Genomic DNA, 19,719 nt, shown 5'->3' with positions numbered 1-19,719 from the left:
CTGTGTCGCAAGAGGAGGTGCAGAGTGCTCAGCTTGTTTAGCTTAGCAAAGACTGAGGGGGACTGTGGTTGCTGTCTATAAAGACATCAGGGAGTCAAGCAGCAGGGAGGCAAAAGAGCCATTTAAGCTAAAGGACAATATTGGCACAAGATCAACTGGGTGCTAGATGCCTGTGAATAAATTCAGGCTGGAAATGCGAACATTAGGACAGTCAGGCTCTGGAACAGCTGTCCAGTGAGAGAAGCAGGCCAGATGCGAATGGCTTTTAAGATGGGACGTGGTACATTCATACAATGAATAAGCAGAGGTAGCCCTTGTGGTGACAGGGGAGTATACTTCCCCTGCTGTGTCTCTGAACGTGGCCGTGCTTTTCTCTTCTTTGATCTCCTGGAGGATAGGAGGGGACTGCTGGTGTGGAGGGGTTTTATCCTTCTGCCAGAGTTCAAAGAGCAAGAATCAAATCTGTGGTGTTCAGTTGCAATGTCAAAGACAATCCATCTTCCTCTGCTCTGTCCTGTGGTGCTAAGGTGGCATCAAGGACCAGAATCTCAGTCCATTGCTGTGTATCAGAAAGTCCATGGGAAGAAGTGGGAGAGAAAGGCCAGATTTATGGCACATTTTTCCATCATTGTGGAAAATATTGGAGCCTCATGTTCAGGGGAGGTTCCTAAAATTTCCTGTCCCCATCTTCCTGCTGCCCTTGTTTCTGGGCATTTTTCACTCCTCTTTTCCCAAGGAATTTGCAATGATCATATTTCTCATCTTCTGGGATCTCATTCTCCAGCAATGGAGAGCGGGTCTGGCCCTTGGATACCTTGCTTTCAATCTTTGACACTGTAAACTGTGACACACATAAATCCTGTCATCATCTTTTCCTTTTTTTTTTTTTTTTTAGCTTTAAGAAGTCCATGGCATCTAAACTCTTTGAAGCTACCTCTCTGCAAGGCATGCTATAGCTTTGGAGGTACAGTGGGGGCAGACATTGAGGGCAAGGCATGTCTGCTGAGGAAGCAATGTATTTTGCATTGCAAAGCCCTGTGTTCATCCCAGGAGTTGTTACCAACACCACAACAAAGCTCAGTCTGTTCCAGTCACTAGGATGGAGTGCTTGGGAGTATCTTTCCTGGCTGTCACCAGTTTCAGGCCACAGACCCTGCCTGTCTCATCATGTTGAGGGCGATGGTGTGATTGTTTCTAGTCTTTGTGAATGGCAGTCCCTTTGGAAGTGAGCAGCTGTGTCTTAGCTGGATTTTATTGGGATGAGTTCATGGCAGTTGCAGCCACAAGGGAAATCTGATATGGGAAGGTTCCTGCAGTCCCCTAGGACAGAGCTGTATAATGTGTCCAAGACCGTTGGCAAACAGGCTGAACCGGTAAAAATGGAAGGCTCCTTCACATCCTGAGTGGTATTGCCCATTAGAGGATAAGTGCCCTTCTGCTACTGTCACCTTCCTCAGGCCCCTGGACTATGCTAAACTGGGATGTCTATGCCTGATGAGAAACTGGGCAGCTTGGCTGACACTGCTCTGCTACGCACGAAGGACACGGATGCCCTTGCACCTACTGTTGCGAGGGTGCTGAGCTTTGAAAACCACCTTATTTGCTGGTTGCTTGAAGAGTGCAGTCCACCAGCTGCATGGGTGGTTGAAGATTATTTTGCTCCCATTATTGTTCCGTGCTTCTTTCAGGCCTTTCTGAGATACCTGTGTCCTGCACCACCAGTCTCCCCAGGGCTCCTGATGTCATGCGTGTCAGCTCTCCAGAGTGTCCTGACTCTCTCACATGAGAGAGGAGAGCTGGGGTGGGGGGTGCTCAGCCTAATGCCCCACCTGCACGCATGCTGGAGACAGCATTTGTCTGTTGTGCTCCTCCGCAGAGCTGCACAGGGAGTGAGGAAGAACCTGTTGGAGGGCGGGACCCTGCTGTGCCCCACCAGCGTGCCTGTGTCTGCCATGTCCTCTCCCTTTGGAGAGGCCAGCATGGCTGGGGATGGAGCTGGGAGATTTCCCAGTGCCCCACACCTGCGGTTAGCTGTTGAGGACAGAGCGGGAGCATGGGCAGCCACCCCTGTCTCATTTGTGCTGCAGGAAGGAGCAGCCGGGGGAATTTGAATGAGGCTGAGAAAAAAGGGAGAGAGGGTGAGCGTATGTGGAAGGGGTCTGGAGGGGAGGTGCTGAAAAGGAGAGCTAGTTCTCATGCCCTGAGCTGAGAAGTTGCTTAAGAAGAAGGACAAGTAAGGAGAGAGTGGCAGGAGTAAATAGCAATGCTGGGAAGCTGGATGCCCACAGAGCAGTTCCTTTGCTCCGATCAGCTTGTTGGGGAATCTGCGTTGTTTTAATGTATGCTTTTCTAGCTGGTGTTTGCATCAGTTCCCTGGGGCTTGCTGATGAAACAGGTTTTCTTTCTAATTCCTCCCTCAAACGATCATGCAGCTGCTTAATGTGTAGCTGGTTGTGAGACCATGTGTGGCTACACAGGTCACACCAAGTCCCAGCGCAGGTAGGTTATCATGGCCTTGTGAATCCGTGGTGGGGTTTGTTGAGCAGGACTGCAACATTAACTATCGACAAATGTATTTGCTAATCTCCTTTGGCTTTACTATGTCTGTTAGCTGATATGTAACTGGTCTAAAGATTATTCAGTCTGAAAACAACATCCTTTTTTCCTTTAACAGCCTACATAAAAAGAAAATGTAGATGTGGCAGTGTCATACTTTGGACCCCTCTGCTGTGACAGCATCCCAGCTGGGATGGAAGCAGGGGGCAGGGGTAGTGTGGCATCCTGCTTTTCTCTCTGGAGCTCTTGGTGTGTGTTCCTGGACCATGAGCCAGCTCAGCTGGCCACGGTGGGACAAGCACTCTCTAAGCATCATGAGCCAACTCAAACGATAAGACAGGGGACTGGGCAGACCACACCTACCAACAGGATGCGATGGTGAGGAATGAGAAAGGGCAGACCTAGTTTGCCGGTCTTGTAGGCTTGATGGCTAAGTACATATGAGCGTGTGAGTGTGCTCTCCCTTGGCTGCTAATACTGCTTACAAGTGACAGGGGAAAGGGACAGGCTGCACACTGCACGTGTGAATACATACATCCCACATGGGGCTGATTTTGCCCTTTGTATGGTGTTTCCAGTGAGCCCATTCTACAAGAATGTTCTCCCCTATGCAGCTTGTGTGATATTCACAGCTAGCTGGTAGGAACTGTGGGTTTGTTTGTTTTTTCCCTTCCCATCCCCTCCCTCTCATTATTGGAAATGAAAGGAGGGAAAGGCAGAGATGAGGGTGTTCATTGCGCTGTGCTCTTGTTCTGGCCCCACTGGCAGTGTCCCGAGCCTGGTGATGAATGATTTTGTTGCGCAAGATCCTTCACTGAGGCTTCAGTATCTCTAATAAGGTGTCCAGCATTTCACTGTTCTCTGCACCTGCCTCTGCTTTATTAACTGCAGCACAGCAATATTAAGCTGGAGCACTGGGCCAGTGTGATCAGAAGGAGGAAGGAGGCTGAGGACAGGGTGGAGGGAAGAAGATACACAAGTAGCATGGGAGAAGAGCATGCATGGAGCAGGAGAACGAGGGCAGCAGCAGGCTATTGAAGCGGAGGATTAAAAAAATGGGTTCCTTCTGGACTGATGCACGCAGCTCTGCACAGACGTGCTGCTGGCAATCAGAGAGGCAAAGGATGTTTAGCGAGGGGAAGACAAAGCCAGACCTTGGCCTTGATATCTCTGTCTGCTGGACTAGTCACTGTGCTAGTGACTGCAAGCCAGCACCTTCTCTGTGTGAGCAGAGCAGTCGGCTGACTGGAACTGGCCCCTTTTTTTCCCTTGCACTAGTTTCATTCCCTTTAAACTGTGCTGGCAGCGCACCTGGCCCCTTCTCCTGACGGCTGCAGCTAGCCCAGAGGAGATGTTTGGCCCATGCTGCTTTTCACACAGAAGAGCCAGTCTTTCCAAAGCCAGTTCTGTCGGGATGCCAGGACTGCATGGCCCGTAGTAAGCATGTGTGGAGGGCAGCCTTGCTGGCAGCCAGTTGCTGTGTCTGTCCAAATTGTGGACAGAACACGGCTGAGGGAAGAGTTGGGTCCAAAGTATTTGGTGGGGGAAAAAGACCCTCACAAAACGTTTTTCCCCTGTGTCCCAAGACGACACACATGCTGGGCCCCAGCTGGGCCTTTCCCATTGCCTAGTGATCCAGGTCTCTCCTGGGAAGAAGGACAGTTGCAACCCATGGAGACCATATGTGCCTTTATTAATTTCCGTTTCACCGCGAAACCTGAGTGGCAGCCAGGTATTTGTTTGGTTAAACCCACGTGCCCCTGAGGATAGACTCAGTTGGGGGATCTAGAGCTTTGCGGTCCAGACTAGAGGCTGATTTCTCAGTTTGTCCTGGATTAGGTGATGTGGGAGAGTAAGTGATTTGACATTGCTCCCAGAGGCTTTAGATACCCAAATTCCACCTAACTCCCAGCTGAAGTGGAATTTGCACTGTCTGAATCTCACCCTCAGGCTTCTCTCCAACTCTCCATGTTTTTTCTCTTCTAAAGGTTATGTCTAGACAAGGGAAATGGCTCCTGACTCCTCCTGTTTGCTGGCTGCTTTCCCAGCACCCCAGCTCATGGCAGCCTGTGGGGAGGAGCTGCCGCCACTCCTCCCAGTCAGGCTCCGCTCCCCGAAAAGCCCCATGCCAGGAGCTATACTGCTTCAGCCTCCTGCTTGTGGCTTGTGACCCCTCCTCTCCTCCCAGATATTTGGGGGTCTGGTGCTAATGATCCCAGGCGAGGTCACTGCCACTGGGAGCCAGCTCTGCTCTTGCTTGGCAGAGTGGCAGTGTGGAGGGCTGGCAAACAGGAGGGCTGAGCGGTGGGCGTGCCAGTTGGGTCAGCGCTCGACTAGCGTGCATACACATGGGGTGTTGTTGGTACGGAAGGATCCTGGCAGCATCCCGGTACCAAGTTCATGCTTGGTTCCCGCAGTCACTGTCCTGGTCCTGCCCGCCGGGACCACTCCCAGATGCTTCACAGGCAGGCACCGAGCTGGGAGAAGGCACTGGAGCAGTTTCCAACACTCTAACCCATCTTGCCTGGAGGAGGAGGAGGATGCAGAAAGCAGTGCCTCAAGAAATTTGCAAACAGATCTGTTGAAGGCATGTACAAATTTATGTTTCACTCTGAGAACCACATGCAACCATGGGTTCCCAGGGGCCAGTCCCTGCCCCGACATGGTACTGTGGCTGGATCTGGTCCAGCCCTGCCCTTTCGCTTGGGAGCACCATCCAAACTGTGGGCAGATCAGCTCAGGTGAGGAGGTGGGTCCTGACCACGTGCGAAATGAACAGGGCTCTGCCATGGGAAGCTCTCCAGTAGCAGCCACTGCTTCTGAGTTCGAACTTAAGGTTATGTATGTTAGGGCTGGAGGCAGGCAGAGGAGGGATTGCATGTGCCTGTTTTTACCAAGTGCCAGATCTGCATTGCTCCCCTGCCCCGCCTTGCTGATGGCCTTTGCTCCTGCCAGGCCCTCACCTCACTTTCTTGCCCGACACTCTCCACACTGACAGATTTGCTCTAAACCTTCCTCCCTGCATCTCTGTTCCAGTCACCCTGTAATTTCAGAGTTAATGATGAACACTGAGACTGCCTGTCTGGAGAACTGCCTTTGCAATGAAACCTGTCAGTCTAGTGGTCAGTCAAAGGCAGGGGGAAGCTTAGTGTCTGGGGCAATGAACGCTGGGCCACGGAAAGCCCTGCCAAAGGTCTTTTTACCAGGACCAGCATCCCAAATAACATATCTTGCCACAAGGATCCAGGCACTGCACAGCAACAGGCAGGAAATTATATCTTCACAATGCAATCCTTGTTCTTGTCCTTCCCCCCCAAGCAAGCATGACTGTGGCAGGGAAGTTTCACTGACATGTAATTCATCATTTTTAGTGGTGGTGATTCTGACAACGATATTTTTCCCGTTATTGAAACTTCCCTGCTGCCTTAGCAGACTGAACAATGTTCAGCTGGTGTGGTTCAGCTAGCATGGCTCAGCTCCATCCTCAGTGGGCACCAGAGAAAGAGGGAGCCTATGGACGACTCCAGAGGACCACTGACTTGAACTAGATGGCTTTCACTGGTCTGCAGAGGCAGCATGGGCTAGAGTTCAAGGGTCAATCCTATGGAAGGGTGCTGAGGAAGCATGACAGTATGGTCCATCAAATGCCACGGGACCCAGGCAACAAATGCATGAATTCTGCAGCAGTGATTGTGAACTGAAGGGTATCTTGGCAAAATGCCATGCTGTGTGTGCACAGGACCTTGGTGCACTAATGGAGGTGAGTTGGGTTCATTCCTCCCCTCTTGGAGACATTGGTTCCAACACAGAGTTGTTCTGGGACCCATAGTTCAAGTTGTCCCCCCAGCCAGGAGGACAACTTCAGGGAGAGCTCAGGCTCCTGGTCACTGTTCTGTATCAGGAGTGGGAATTTTCAAACCAATTCTGCATGAAGATCTCATTGATAAACCAGGTGTACTTGTCTGTACAGGAAGAGGAGGAGTAGGGTGTTAGATGGTGGATAGGATCCCTCAGATTTCCAGTTTCAAGGTTTTTGTAACACTGTGGGTTCTTTTTCTATGCAGCTGACTCAGAGAAACACCATCCAAACCTTCATTCCTGTGCAGAAAATGGAGAAGGGCCTGCTGCTGGAGCACATCTTGCCCAACCTGAAAGTGCCTCAGAGCTATGAAGTTCGCCTGACACCCATCACCAGCTTTGGGGCTGGGGATATGGCTACCCGCATCATCCGGTACATGGAACGTAGGTGTCTTCTCCTCGGTCCTGGCTACGAGAGCAGGTCCGAGCCTCAGGCCTAGGGACATGGGCATGCATGGATGTTGTCTCCTGTGACCCTTGGGTGGATCTCCCCACTCTTGGAGTTTTGATGGCACAGTGCTATCATGTTTGGCCATATTTTGGCTATTGCCATCAATACAGAGCAATGGGTAGAGACCTCTGAGGGCCAGTCTCCACTCATCCTTCACTCAGGAGCTCTGACTTGCACTCTCTGCTCTGTGGGCAGCAGAGCCCCAAAACACCAGACCCCAGTAAAGCCATGCTGCAGCCTCCTGTAGCACGGTGGCCTATTTTAGAGGACAGCCACTGGACACTGCATATTAGCCCCATGCCCATAAAAGTAAGAGGATGTCATGGGCTTTCAGTTCTTCCCAGAGCTGAATACACAGTTCCTTTCCTTACTAGTCACTAGTAAACCTGTTCCTCTGTCCAGTACCCTGAATTCCAGATATCCCCATTGATATATATTGACCATGCTGCTCTCCCCAGCACCCCAACAGCTCACATCTCCCCCCATTTCCACATCCCTATGATTTCTTCACTCCCCTCGGGAGTTTGGACCCTGTGTTTCAGCAGAAAGTACAGACCCTCCTCCCCCTATGTGTGCATGATTTCACACAACCCTCTTGACCCGTGGAGTGACAGCGTTTCTGGTGTCCCCAGCATACCTGTTGTCTCAAACTTCCACAGCGTCCCAGACTGTTTTGAAGTTCCTCTTAGATACCAAGCTTTGGTATCTAAGTGGGTGCTATCCTGGTGGGTACTCCGGAAAGAAAATGCTTGGGTTGCCAGAAAGGTTCCCCTGTACAATCCTAGGATCACGCCTTAGGTGGAGATTTCATAAGGTCTGTTACTGTTTGGATCAAAGAGTCAGCATCTTGTTCCATCACCAAGGCAGACACCGAGCACTTCTGTTTCACAGGGATGCTGCTAAAAGATTTGTGCATCTATGACCTTTCCTGATGTGTTCCTTTTATTTTTTCAGACTTTGACTGTGATTTGCAATTTGAGGGAGTACTAGCTGTTCTGACTTGTTTTTCTGTTTCCTCTTCCAGCAATCAACTACCCCAACCCAACAGGTAAGCAATGAGACCTTTGTATTTGTGTTTTGAATGTAGTACACGTTAGGAGAGACACACCAGAGATACGCCTCCCACTCACCCCCGATTTCTCTGTGACTGGATAGGACGTTATCTTGAACCCACCCACCCCCTAACACTAGCAATCTGCATCCAGTAAGCAGGTTGTTAAATGTTCCCCAAAATATCTGTTTTTGAGGAATGTATATCCCCTATTCTCTTCTGACCAGGAAAGATGACACTTAAAATCTCTGCAGGCTGGTATGGAGCATTCTCCAGCTCAGATGTGGTTCTTCTTGCAAACTGCTTGAGCACAGTCCCTTTCTTCTTTCTTTCCAGTGTCATAGCTGTTTAGTTGCTTATTTACCTTCTGGTCATTCTTTCTAGGATGCAGGCCCATGTTCAGTGAGCACCCAGAGTTCCCATTGGTTTTGAGAGTAGAATGCACAATGTCTCAGAATGATGGCCTGTAAGAAGGATATGATGGTGCCCACTGAGCATAAAAGAGGATTTCTAGCATGCTCGAAGTAGTGGTGGAGTGATCTTCAGAGGATGAAACAAAGTCCCTTTGCTTCGGTTGTTGGATATAAGCCCAGGCAAAGATCTTGGGCAGATAGACAGACTACTTGCTGGTGGTCTATGGGGAGCAGATGGTTCCGTGCAGCTGTTTCTTTCTCCGTTTCCGGTTGCTGAGTCAGCATTCAGTCTTTATATCTATTACTCTGTCTATATAAGCAAGTGCTACTGCTGCACAGCAGGGTAGCGGTCAGAAGGAGAAGCCAGGATTAGGAAACAGCAGCCAGGAAGCAGTATATGGGGTTAGCTTGTTAGGGCAGCCTCGAGGCATTCACTCTTGCAAGTTCACACTCTGAGGATGGTTTGATGAACTATACTCTGCCTGAGAGCAGTAGCTTGTCAGAGGGATTTTGTGTCTCTGATTCCTGATTCCCTTTGGTTTGCTTTTCCCCACTTTCTGATCCTCTTTAAACATTCTTCATAGAAGACTCACTGGGAAACACTGAACGTATTGCCAGAGACCCACTCCAGAATGTGTCCCTCAGTACTCACTGGAGGAGGCAATCATCTCAGCCTGCAGGAGGATGTGACAAAAACTGGCCTTTTGCCACTTGCTTTTACCATAAATCGCTGGTAAAGCCAGAGCAACTTCAGTCCAAGTGGTGTAAATCTCTTGGGGGTCTTTTTGTAAACTGAGCCTGCAGACTGTTCGCCTGGGGTTGCTTTGGCAGCTTGACTGAGACCAGAACGACTACATGAAATTTGCCTGTGGTGGAGGATAACTCAGCCACACTTGCGTTTTCATGCAGTAAACCCAGCACTTGGGGATCCTCCTTGATACGAGGTACCCAGCCTGTGATGGACATGGGGACCCCTGGGCCAATCATCAGGGTCTTGGCTGTGAGTTCACACCTTGAGACTGACTGCCTGAAATTGCACCCAGCACACTCGCTTTCAGAGATGCCCCTTCCTTTCAGCCCTGCTGCCAGTGAAACACGAGCCCAAAGGCTCTCAGCTCTGTCTCTGGGCCACAGCTCAGTTCCCAGACTCTCATCCCAGTAACATGGAAATCCCTGCTACCCCCTCTTATTTTCCCACTTTCCCTGCTGCCACCACCCCTGGAGGAAAAGGGTTGGGACAGGATTGTAAAGGTATGCTCACGCTAGGCTGCCCAGCCAAATTCTGGGAGCAAACATTGAGAGCTCTCGAGTGAAAGGCAAAGATTAGATGATTAATGCCTCTGGCAGCCTGATCCAAGGGCAAGCACAATGGTGATTAATTTACAAACTCTGAGAGTCACTTAATACAATTATTTCTTCACGCATTTTCTCTCTCAGCCTAATAAGATGTTAATGACATTGGGGCAGGCATGCATGTGGCATGATTACAGAGCCAGGTACTGGGGCTATAAAGCAAAAGCAAAGTAAAAGAAGAGGAAATGAACAAAAGACATTGGGGATTTCAGATATTTAGAGGTTAGCAGTAAGACTGACCGTAACCCTTCAAAATCAGTTAATCTAGTTCTAAAAACCAGAATTTATCTTTTAAAAAATTGTATTGGAATTATCTTAATTCTAAGATATTACGTTAAAGATCTTTTTGAATAACTGATCATTTTAATGTCATGACTAAATTCCAGTGCTGAGGAATCTGCTCTGTCCTTCTTACCTCTCCCCTGCAATTTCATTTGGATATGGCCTTCACTTTCTAACCCAAACCCTGCAGTGGTGCCCCGCTAGCTATTCCAGCTCATCAGCAGTGGATGGTTTGGTTTCCCTGGTTCTAGCAGATGTAGCATTTTGCAGCCTTAAGTAGCATATGGGATTTCTGGGTTTTTTTTCTCTTGGCCAGTGCATCTTGCCCTTCCAGAGCAGCAACACTATTTCTTGTATATCCGCAGTCTGGCTGTACGTGGTGCTAAAATGTTTTGGGATCATGGACAAGTGCAGTGGGTGGTGATCAGTACCAGATGCTGGCTGTTGTAGATTGCCCTGGCTGATTGCTTACTGTCTAGTGCTTGTGTGTCCTTTCTCTGACAATGCCTCATAGTCTAGAGGAATCTGAGCTTGTTGCCCCAGTACGAAGATGTGGGAATGAGATGTTTAGAGCTGGATTCCTCAAGTCTGTGTCCATTCCACAGGAATGTGTGTAACGCAAAGGTTAAGAAAGGTGACTGCCACCAATTCCTCGTATCGTGATGGCAGATAGGATTGTCTGGATAGTGTTATCCCCTTGGCGCAGATGGAGATATTAAAGCAGATGGCAATCCAGTATGACCCAACCAGTTACAGTATTGTGAAGCTTTCTTCCATTACTGGTTATAAATGCTTTAGAAGCTTACCATGGAAAAGGCTATTGAATGCTATTTCTTAGATCCCAACGTACTTTGAAGTTGCAATACAGTTTTCATTGTCTTAATCTTCTAGATGGGGAAACTGATCTCCAGAGAGAAAGTGATAGCCTGTGGGTCACGCAGCAGGTCTGCAACAGAGCTGAGGCTCAGAGCGTGGTCCCTTATGCTCCAAGCCAGTTTCAGTCATCAGACCACAGCTAAATGACAAAGGCAATTTTATTCAAGTGTGCTCCATCTGCTATTCACCCATAGTCTGCAGCTAGAATAGGACTATTATTTTTTGCATTCATCTGACAGCCAGAATTTCAGGACCAGGGATGGCTTCCCCCTAAGGACCTGAAATGAAAACCTCCATTATGTTTCTCAAGAAGGCAAAGCAACAACAAATGCTAACAGCCATGGCAGAGGGTCTCTCCCCTGGGAATGCAGGGAGGTGTCTATAACCAGGAGCAAGCATCTCTGCACTTTGAGCGGCCGCCACTGCAAAGCCTGCCAAGGAAATCTGTTTGGTGAAGACAGCACTGACTCCAGCCTTTGAGGAACACCTCCACCTTGCCTCTGACAATCCAGAGAACAACATCTGTGTTCAATATTTAAATCTACTGTTTAATTTTTAAACGGGAAGCTTCCTTTGCGCCGCAGTGCTGAGCCAGGATCCCTGGCAGATGATGTGAGTCTGCAAGCAGGTTTGCTTCACACAGCTGAGGTCAACAGTTAGACCACTGCTGTGGCCTCTGAGATACAGCAGGTTATTTAAAGGTTTGCTTTTCAGCTGATTCTGTCAGCTTGCTCCTGGTGAGCCTTGCTCATAACCATCCAAAGGTGATGTGCTGGCAGTGTCCCAAACCACACCGAACATCTAGTTATTCTAGGCACCTCCACTTCTAGCTTGGAGAAACACCAGAGCTTTGCCTTCCTGTGGCTTGTTTCAAACCAAAGGACCAGGAGTCAGAGCCCTTGGGTTCTGTTTCCAGCTTTGGCACTACCTGCTGTGATCTTAAATGTGTCACTCTATACTTCTGTGCATCTGTTTCCCCAGTGTAATGCAGGAGATGTATAGAAAGAGGCACCACTACCTCATAAAGATGTTAAAAAGCCTTATTCATTAGTTACTGCAATGTGCCTTGAGATCCCAAGCTAAGCAAAGGCAATGTGCTGTAGTTATAAATTCCTGTGCAGCAAATGGTGTTGCACATAAGCCTGATCATGTTGTGGTGTCTGTGGTGCATAGGACCCTGCTCTATTTGATGCTCTCTGCTAGAAGTGTTGCCTTCTGGAAGGAGCTGCATCTGAATGAGAGGAGAAGGTGGAGTCAGGACAGGACCCTGTTTTGACATTAAAAAGCTCTCTTGAGGCTTTTGAGTCTCCTTCTCTGAGCAGTCTCCTCCCACGGGTGTGTGTGGCTTCTTACAGATGAGGCACAGTAGTTCATCAACTGGCACGACAAGGCCTTGGCACTAAGCTGGGAATACTGTCCTCAGTCCTCTTGTCTTGCATAGTTCTGATCTCCACCTGAGCTTGGGCTTTCTGCTTAATCAGCTTCTCATTTGGCTTCTGTGCCTCATCCTCTAAGGGTTTGCTCCCTCTCGATCAGTTGCCTGGCTGACCTCTGTGTTACATCTTTCAGCTCTGCTTTCTACCTGATGTGGTATGTTAAGGGAATTTTGTGCTGGAGAAAGATGTCACCTTTCTCCTCCAAAGGTTCATGTGGACAACAGGGTTAGAGGTGCAAACCATCCTGGCCCCTTTGATTGCAAAAGGACCATCACAGTGGATCCTGCTGTGTAGAGTAATGCCATTGTAAGAGAAAACTTGTGTCTTCTAACTGCAGCTGGCAGCCTGTGAGCTGGAGCCACGCAAATCTTTGTCTTTGGTGCAATGGAGAGAAACTGGGGTGTTAGACCAACCTAGCAACATCAGAAAGCTTGTGGGTTCCAGCCTCTCCTCTGAGGATCAGTGGGTGTCTGGTACAGCCGTAAATTCCCTTCTCTCAGCCACGAGGGCTGGGGAAGGAAATTTAGAAGCTGCTTTCTCATCGTTTTCCCCCTCCATATCCTTGTGCTGGGGATGAAAGAGGTCCCCCCCCATCCCACGTAGGTGTCCTGCCTCAGACCCCACAGGCATCTGCCCAGTCCTCCGCTCCTCCCTCCTCCTTCGGCTCCAGCTGCCATGTGGCCCCCTGTGCTCGGCACTGCAGAGCAGTGCCTAATTTGGATTAGGATGCTAATTAGAAATGAGCGGATTGAACGGAAAGCACTTAGAGAGGGTTAATCAGCAGTTAAGTGGCCAGCCCAGGCGAGCTCCCAATGGCTGTGCTCAGCTCGCAGGAGCCACATTGACTGCTGAGTTTACAGAAAACCCAGCTGCCCTGGTCCATGAACCAAGCCCTTGGTTTGCAGCACGGTGCCCAGACTTTTCTGCAGGCCACAGCAGGAGGTTGCCTCCTCTTTTCTCACTCCTTTGGTGGGATGCTGGAGAGACACAGGCAAGAAGGGGGAACAACAGTGTGGAGACCCCATGAGAGGGCCTGAGCTGCAGGGTAGGAACCATGAGGTGCAGCATCTCAGAGGCAAGATGCTGTTCATTTCATGGGTAGTTTCTCCTCTCTGGTACAAGAAGGCAGATTTTGGTGTGCATGGTAGGTGTGTAAGGCTCCTACTGTCACAACGCACCATGTCTGGAGCTTTTGGCCCTGGCACTGCAGAAAGCTTCCCTTGCCCATCCCATGCTTGGCACCCAGTCCATAGATTGCTGACGCTGCTCTCTCATGCACGTCCTGATAGTCACTCATGTTAGGGCAGCCTCCTGCCCAAGAACCAGAGCAAACCACCACTGAAAATAGAGGAGTGCAGGAGCCCAAGTAGGCATTTAGGCTTCTCTTCATCTGGGCACGATAACAGGAACAGTGTGGGGGTAAACCCCAAACAGCTGAATGTCGCACCAGCATGCCATGGGTGACGTTTCTAGCATGTCCTAAGCCCTTAGCAAGACTCTTGTTTACCTTTCTGTGTGTGTTCTTTCATGGCTTTTAAGTACTTTGACTTTCAGTTTCATAGCACACCTCCTTGCTCTTATATGAAAACATAAGGTAAAAAGGTCTGTGCTTATTGTGTCTGTGCCGCTCACGAGGTTGGAGATCACACTCTCAGCCCATGCTCCAGCTCCAGTTTCTGCCCACAGACCTTTCAGAACACAAAGCAATTTTCACATCAGGTCGTGGACCTGTTTTCTCTTTCTCTTCTCCCTGTTTTCTCCATCCTTCTCTACTGTATCAGCAGTGCAAAGTGGTTTATTGGCCTATGGTTTTGTGGCTCAAGAATTACCTTTTTACCACAGAGGTCAGAGATGAAGAACCATCTTCAGCCTGGTGAAGTCCAATTCCTTCCAATCTCTGCAAGTCCATATTGGGTTATGTCTATGCACACAATTTTTCACCTTGCAATATTGCTTCAGGGTGCAACTGTCTTCTGGTAGTAATAAAACCGAGCCCTACTGCACATGTGGTTGATCCTACATAAAAATCTTTTACCTACATAACTTATTTTGTTAGGGGAACCAGCATAAGCTGCAATATCAAATATGCCTTTTAGCTGGTATAAATTGGATGTACTTTAGCTAAATGACACTTTTGTAGCACTGACCTGACCTCTTCTTCACAGCTGATTTTTTTCATGTGTGTCGTAGTTTAGTTTAATATGTAGCCCAAAGGGGGGGGTCATCTGCTGGCTCTTTTTCCTCTCTCGGAGAAATTATTCTGCCATCAGGTTGTTATGGTTTAAAAGCCCTTGTGGTCTGTTTTCCTTCAATGCTCTTTTCACTCTCCTCTACGTTTGTCCCCTCAGACCTCCCAGCAGAATCTCTCTTTCTCTTTAGCCCTAATAGCCTTCTTCCGTTTCATCAGATCACTGCATCCATCAACCTGGACTAGCCCTTCCATAATCCTACTAATCGTGTATATATTCCTTTTCAGCCTCCTCCTGATGTTGGGGGCTGCCCGTCTGTCCGCGACTTGACACAGAGCTGCAGTGGTGACATAGCAGTGCTGTCACACTTGCAGCAAGCAGCCAGGCAGCCTTGGGTAGGAGGTTTGAAAAGCGACAGCTGACCAGCCCCTTCCCTTCCCCACAGATAACACCTGCCGCTTTGAGGACGAGAAGATCTGTGGCTTCGTGCAGGACAAGATGGACAACTTTGACTGGACCCGGCAGAACGCCCTGACGCAGAACCCCAAGCGCACTGTCAACACCGGGCCCCCCACGGACATCAGCGGTACGCCGGAGGGTAGGCACACATCTGGTTTCTTTCGGCTTGTCAGGAGTCCTACGGCTCTGGGAGCTGGTGAAGTGCTGATCTGCTTTCCACACAACAGGCTTCTCCTCCGCACAGGGTGCAGGGGGCAGGCAGTTAATTTGTGTTTTACTGATTGGCATTAAACACACAATTAAAACACCCACGACTTTGTTTAAAGGAATAGTGTGAGCATTAGTTCTTGTTACCAGCTAATGGCCTGCTGCCTAATGCCCTTGTCCCATTTGATGCTTGTTTTGAAGTCAAAAAAAGGATAAACAAGTAGGAGAACATCTCTAACACCTAGAAATGGCCCTGCTGGTTTTAGCCAGCTGTTTACTCAAAGAAGGTCTCGGGTAGGCAAACGGATCTCCTGGGTACCAAGCAAGAGCATGAGAGACCAGGCAGGAGCTGCCTGCAGGGCGACAGCAAGTGCTTCACCTCTGTCTGGAGGACACTGGTGTTGTTTGTTGCTCATGCTAGCTGTTCATGGAGTACATGCTCCCATTTTAGCTGGATATTACTCTTCCCTCTCTCTAATGAGGAAAGTAAATTTCTATGCAAGCACAAATCTTTGAACTCAGAAGAAATGGGAAACATCGAATGGCCAGCTAAGGAAATGGCTTTTCCCATTAGTGTTCAGTACACCAGGCTGATCGAGCATTGAAAACATTGCCAACATTAAATAGCTAATCTGTTCCTTCCTGGGTTGTTAACAACTGCTTTGGTATTGTTCTCTTTAGATAACAATATTGTTTAGATATACTGAATCCTCTCTCCCTTTGCTTAAGGCAGAGGTTTCTCCCTCCTCTTTCTGGTTTTCTCCTTACACAGTGCAGTCAGCTCTGGGGCTCCTTGTGCTGCAGGAGAAAGGCTAACTTTGCACCCAGACAGATGTGTGTGTGCATGTCCAGGGACTCATCTGCTGCGTGGTCTCGCAGCAGGTCTGCTGATGCGTCCCTCCTGCTCTCCCCTCCATAGCGCAGCGGCAGGGGAGGCACTGCAGACATCCTGCAAGCGCCTCTGGCCCGGATCAGACCCGGTGCAGAGCAGGGGGGAAGAGCAGGGCCATGTCTCTCACAGGAGGAGCGGCCTCCCAGCCTCGGGCATCTCATCACTTGCAGTGAGGGAGGCCCAATGCACACTGCCTTTGCACACCTTTCCCTCTCCTTCTGTAGGTTATTACATGTTCATCGAGGCGTCCCGACCCCGGGTGACGGGAGACAAAGCCCGGCTCATCAGCCCCCTCTACAACATTACTGCCAAGTATTACTGTGTCTCCTTCTACTACCACATGTACGGGAAGCACATTGGTGAGTACCCTCCAGGGAAGGGTAAACCCAGCCTAGAGCAGGCTGTCAGGGAAGACCTCCAGCCGCTTGCTCTGCCAGCTGTGCCTGCAGCCAGCTATCCAGGAGGGTGGGAGTCCTACTCAGGTGTTCGGAGCACCAGGGTGGGCTGTTGCTTTCAGATACTTGTCCCTTACCCACACCCCAGCAGTGTCAGGGTTGTGAGCCTGCTGCAGCCCATCCTCGGGGCAGCATCTTGCAGTCAGCCATCACCTCTCCTCCTCTGGCTTGCTCCTCCACGTGAGGCTCCCTACCCTCCACAGCAAAGGGCATTGTACTCCTGCGCAGACGTTTCCCCTGCTCACAGCCACAGCCACCTTCTCTAGGCAGCAGGACACCAGGTGAACAGTCTGTCTGTCGGCAAGGAGACAGAGGTGGAGGGGCTTTGTGGGACCAGAGGGCTCTGCGGTGGCCGCAGCTATTTTGGGGTGGGCAGGATGCATGTTCCCTCAGCTCTGCCAAGGGGCTGTCTGCTCTGCCCGACTCCCTCCTCGCTAACCGTAAGCCTATGAGTGCAGCAAGCACCACAGAAGCGCCTGGCACACTAATGAGTTTCCATATCCAGTCAAGGAGCAATTGCTAATTCGTCACCTCTTGATTATAATTTCATTAATTTGAATAATAGATACACTCTTCCCACAGCACACTGGGTTATTAATCACCTGCTGGACTGGAGCCTGACTGAAAAATCAGGGCCCAGGCAGGAATGTGTCCGCCCTTCAATAAACGGGGTTAATTAACAGCTCTCTGCCTTGGCACCATTGATGTCATTGGGAGGGAACATGCTCCTGAGTCCAGCCATTACGCCTCTGCACCTGTGTGGCACAGCAGAGCGGTTAAGCTGCAAAATCTGGAATCTCCTCCTCTCAGTGGGGGCAAGGCTGAAACCCTGATCCTGTTGGCCCTGGGTGGTAAGAGCTGGGCTGCAGTTCACTGAGCAGGCCCCCATCTCTGTCTTTGCTCTGAGGGCCTGTGTTTGCTGTCCACGCTCAGAGTCCAGCTAGGTCCGAGGTGTCTGCACACACCTGTATTCCCCGTGCAGACAGGCTGTTCCACGCTGCCTTCACACCGATGGCAGAGGGTTGCTCAGGCAGAGCACTGTCAGCGTTGGTTCACACCAGGCTTTCCTGGACCTGCTGGTCTTGCTTAGCTGACAGAGTCCAGCTGTTAATGCAAATTCCCTTGTTCCCTGCAGTGGTCTGTTGTGGTCAGTCAGCCTCGTTGCCTAATTCCTGCACATCTTCTCCTGGAGGCTTGGAAAGGGATCTCATCCTTTGTGATTTCAATGATGGGTGGCCCAGACCAGTGGGAGACTGGCAAGGAAAGAAGTGGAGGGAGGAGCCCTCTCCTGCTGTGTTTCCTTTAGAATACAGCTATGTGTCATATTTCCAAGCTCATTTCACCGGGAAAGTATAAGCCCGTCAGCTTTGCTTAGGTTTTGGAAGAGAGCTCTGTTTTACAGCTCTCATGTGGTGGTCTGTCTGGAGATGGGGCGGACTGGGCATGCCAGGGAATCAATACATTATGGGTTTTTGGCTTTTAGCCTTTTAACACTTTATTTACTTGCTCCACCCACAAATTGCCCACAGCAAAAGATACAGTGACTCCCAAGACCTAAGAAAGCTGCTGTGTGCCATTTTCTATTCCTCGGCTTCAGGCACCTTTTGTATCCGTTGATTTTTCCCTTCATACTCACTGTTTCTGCCCCTGCCTGCTCCCCATTTTCCCCTTGTTGCAGAAATGGGCTGATAAATTTGTGCGAGGTGGACAGAGTTTTTAATGCCATATGATGATTTCCAGGGTGGGTGCTGCTGGGCTGAGAGTGAATAAATTATTTTAAAATTAGACTGACTAGATAGAGTCAGAGAATGAAAGTGAAAGAAATGAGAAAAGGTTCTTTTTCTCTTGGGCTGTGGAATATGTGGCTTGGTCTAGCGAACCCACAATATAGCTGTCTGCAAATTGAAATTCAGTGCCTTGTATTTGCTCTCTCTTCTGAACTTTTAAGGCCAGTCATGATATTCTGTAATTGTTTTGGCTTCTATTCTACATATCCAGGCACCAGGATGAAATTGAGACCTCTCCAGGAAAAATCAGAATGCCTAGTAATCCTAAAATTGTCTGGTTTTCATCATTCCTGCTATGCTACTTACTAACTCTTACACGACTTCGTCTTTTTCCTGGCTGCCATGCTGGCAGCACTCTGGCATAGCTGTCCTCATCCTTACGCACGCCTGAACGAACCCGCGTCTGGGGCACGCTCTGTTTCACCAGCAGGTCTAATGGCTCGAGCTACATTTCTGATGCACGTTGGTTATTCCCTGGCTGGTTTTGCTTGTGCAGAGGTTGTGAAACCCTGCCAGAGAGCTTTAGCTTGTTCGGATGGTGCCAGGCTCGATGCCATTGGTGGCTGAACTCCTCTCAGAGTCCCCTGAGGAAGCGGCAGCCTGGCTGAGGGCAAAGCAAGTTTCTTCAGCTCTTCTTTAGCCCTGGGTAGGAGGAGAGTGCCCCCTCTCAGATGCAGGGCTCCTCACTAGGACGACTTCTGTCAAATGAGGCGACAGACCCTGGCCTTCTACCTGTGTCACATATGTGACAATACGAAGGTAGATATGGCATGGCTACAACTCTGGGCCATGTCTTGCTTCCCATATAGCCAGCTATCCCTGAGCCTGCAGATGTGGCCCCAACCCCTGGGTCATGTAGTGCCAGCCAGTTCCTACCAAGCCAGATGCCAGCCCTGCTGAGCCAGCCGTAGCACTTAGCAAAAGTGTATCAGATTGCTCCTGTTGGCAGACAGTGCCAGCAAGAGGACATCTCCCAGCCCAAGCCTCTCCTAGCAGCTCCAGCCCATCGTGGAGCAAACTGAAGCTCTGTCACTATGAAAAGAAGCCATATAAAACCCCGACATTTATTTATTTTTTTAATAACCCTTTTATTACCTTTTTCCCCCCTCTACAGAACTTGAAAGCTGGTTTACTCTCACAATTTGACTATAAAATATCCATAGCCATCCAGGCAAATCTTCCCTGGGAGAGTTGCCAGACACTACTCGTTTATAATAGATATGACGAAAGAGAGAAACAGAATACAAATGGAGCGTTTGTAGCCATAGTATAAAATATTCAGCCACTAGCAGAGCAGGGCGATGTTGAATATTTCTCAGCTGATGAGAGAGCAGGGTGAAGGGGAGCTCCCTGGAGGCAATTCCCGTTCTTCTGGAGTTATCTGGTCATTGGTTTTCCTTCCCCTTGCCCTACAATACTGTTAGCCCAAACATAAAAATCAGGGGGAGGGGAAG

General features: G+C 49.5%; 1 protein-coding gene across 5 annotated transcripts in view; it reads left to right on the top strand.

Moving 5' to 3' along the window:
- Positions 1 to 19,719, top strand: part of MDGA1 (MAM domain containing glycosylphosphatidylinositol anchor 1) — a 145,971-nt gene that overhangs the window by 108,110 nt on the left and 18,142 nt on the right. For 3 of the 5 annotated variants that reach the window (XM_075445710.1, XM_075445691.1, XM_075445722.1), the window contains 4 exons: positions 6,621 to 6,798; positions 7,890 to 7,913; positions 14,911 to 15,063; positions 16,248 to 16,382. In XM_075445710.1, coding sequence (XP_075301825.1) covers positions 6,621 to 6,798; positions 7,890 to 7,913; positions 14,911 to 15,063; positions 16,248 to 16,382 — 490 coding nt within the window. Of the gene's footprint in view, positions 1 to 6,620; positions 6,799 to 7,889; positions 7,914 to 14,910; positions 15,064 to 16,247; positions 16,383 to 19,719 lie in introns of those variants that run through there. The other 2 variants (XM_075445701.1, XM_075445717.1) reach the window with 2 other exon arrangements.

This window comes from Opisthocomus hoazin, chromosome 2 (genome assembly GCF_030867145.1).
Source record: "Opisthocomus hoazin isolate bOpiHoa1 chromosome 2, bOpiHoa1.hap1, whole genome shotgun sequence".
Lineage (NCBI taxonomy): Eukaryota > Metazoa > Chordata > Aves > Opisthocomiformes > Opisthocomidae > Opisthocomus > Opisthocomus hoazin.
The sequence above is the reverse complement of the archived record's forward strand: the minus strand, read 5'-3'. Positions and strand labels throughout refer to the sequence as shown.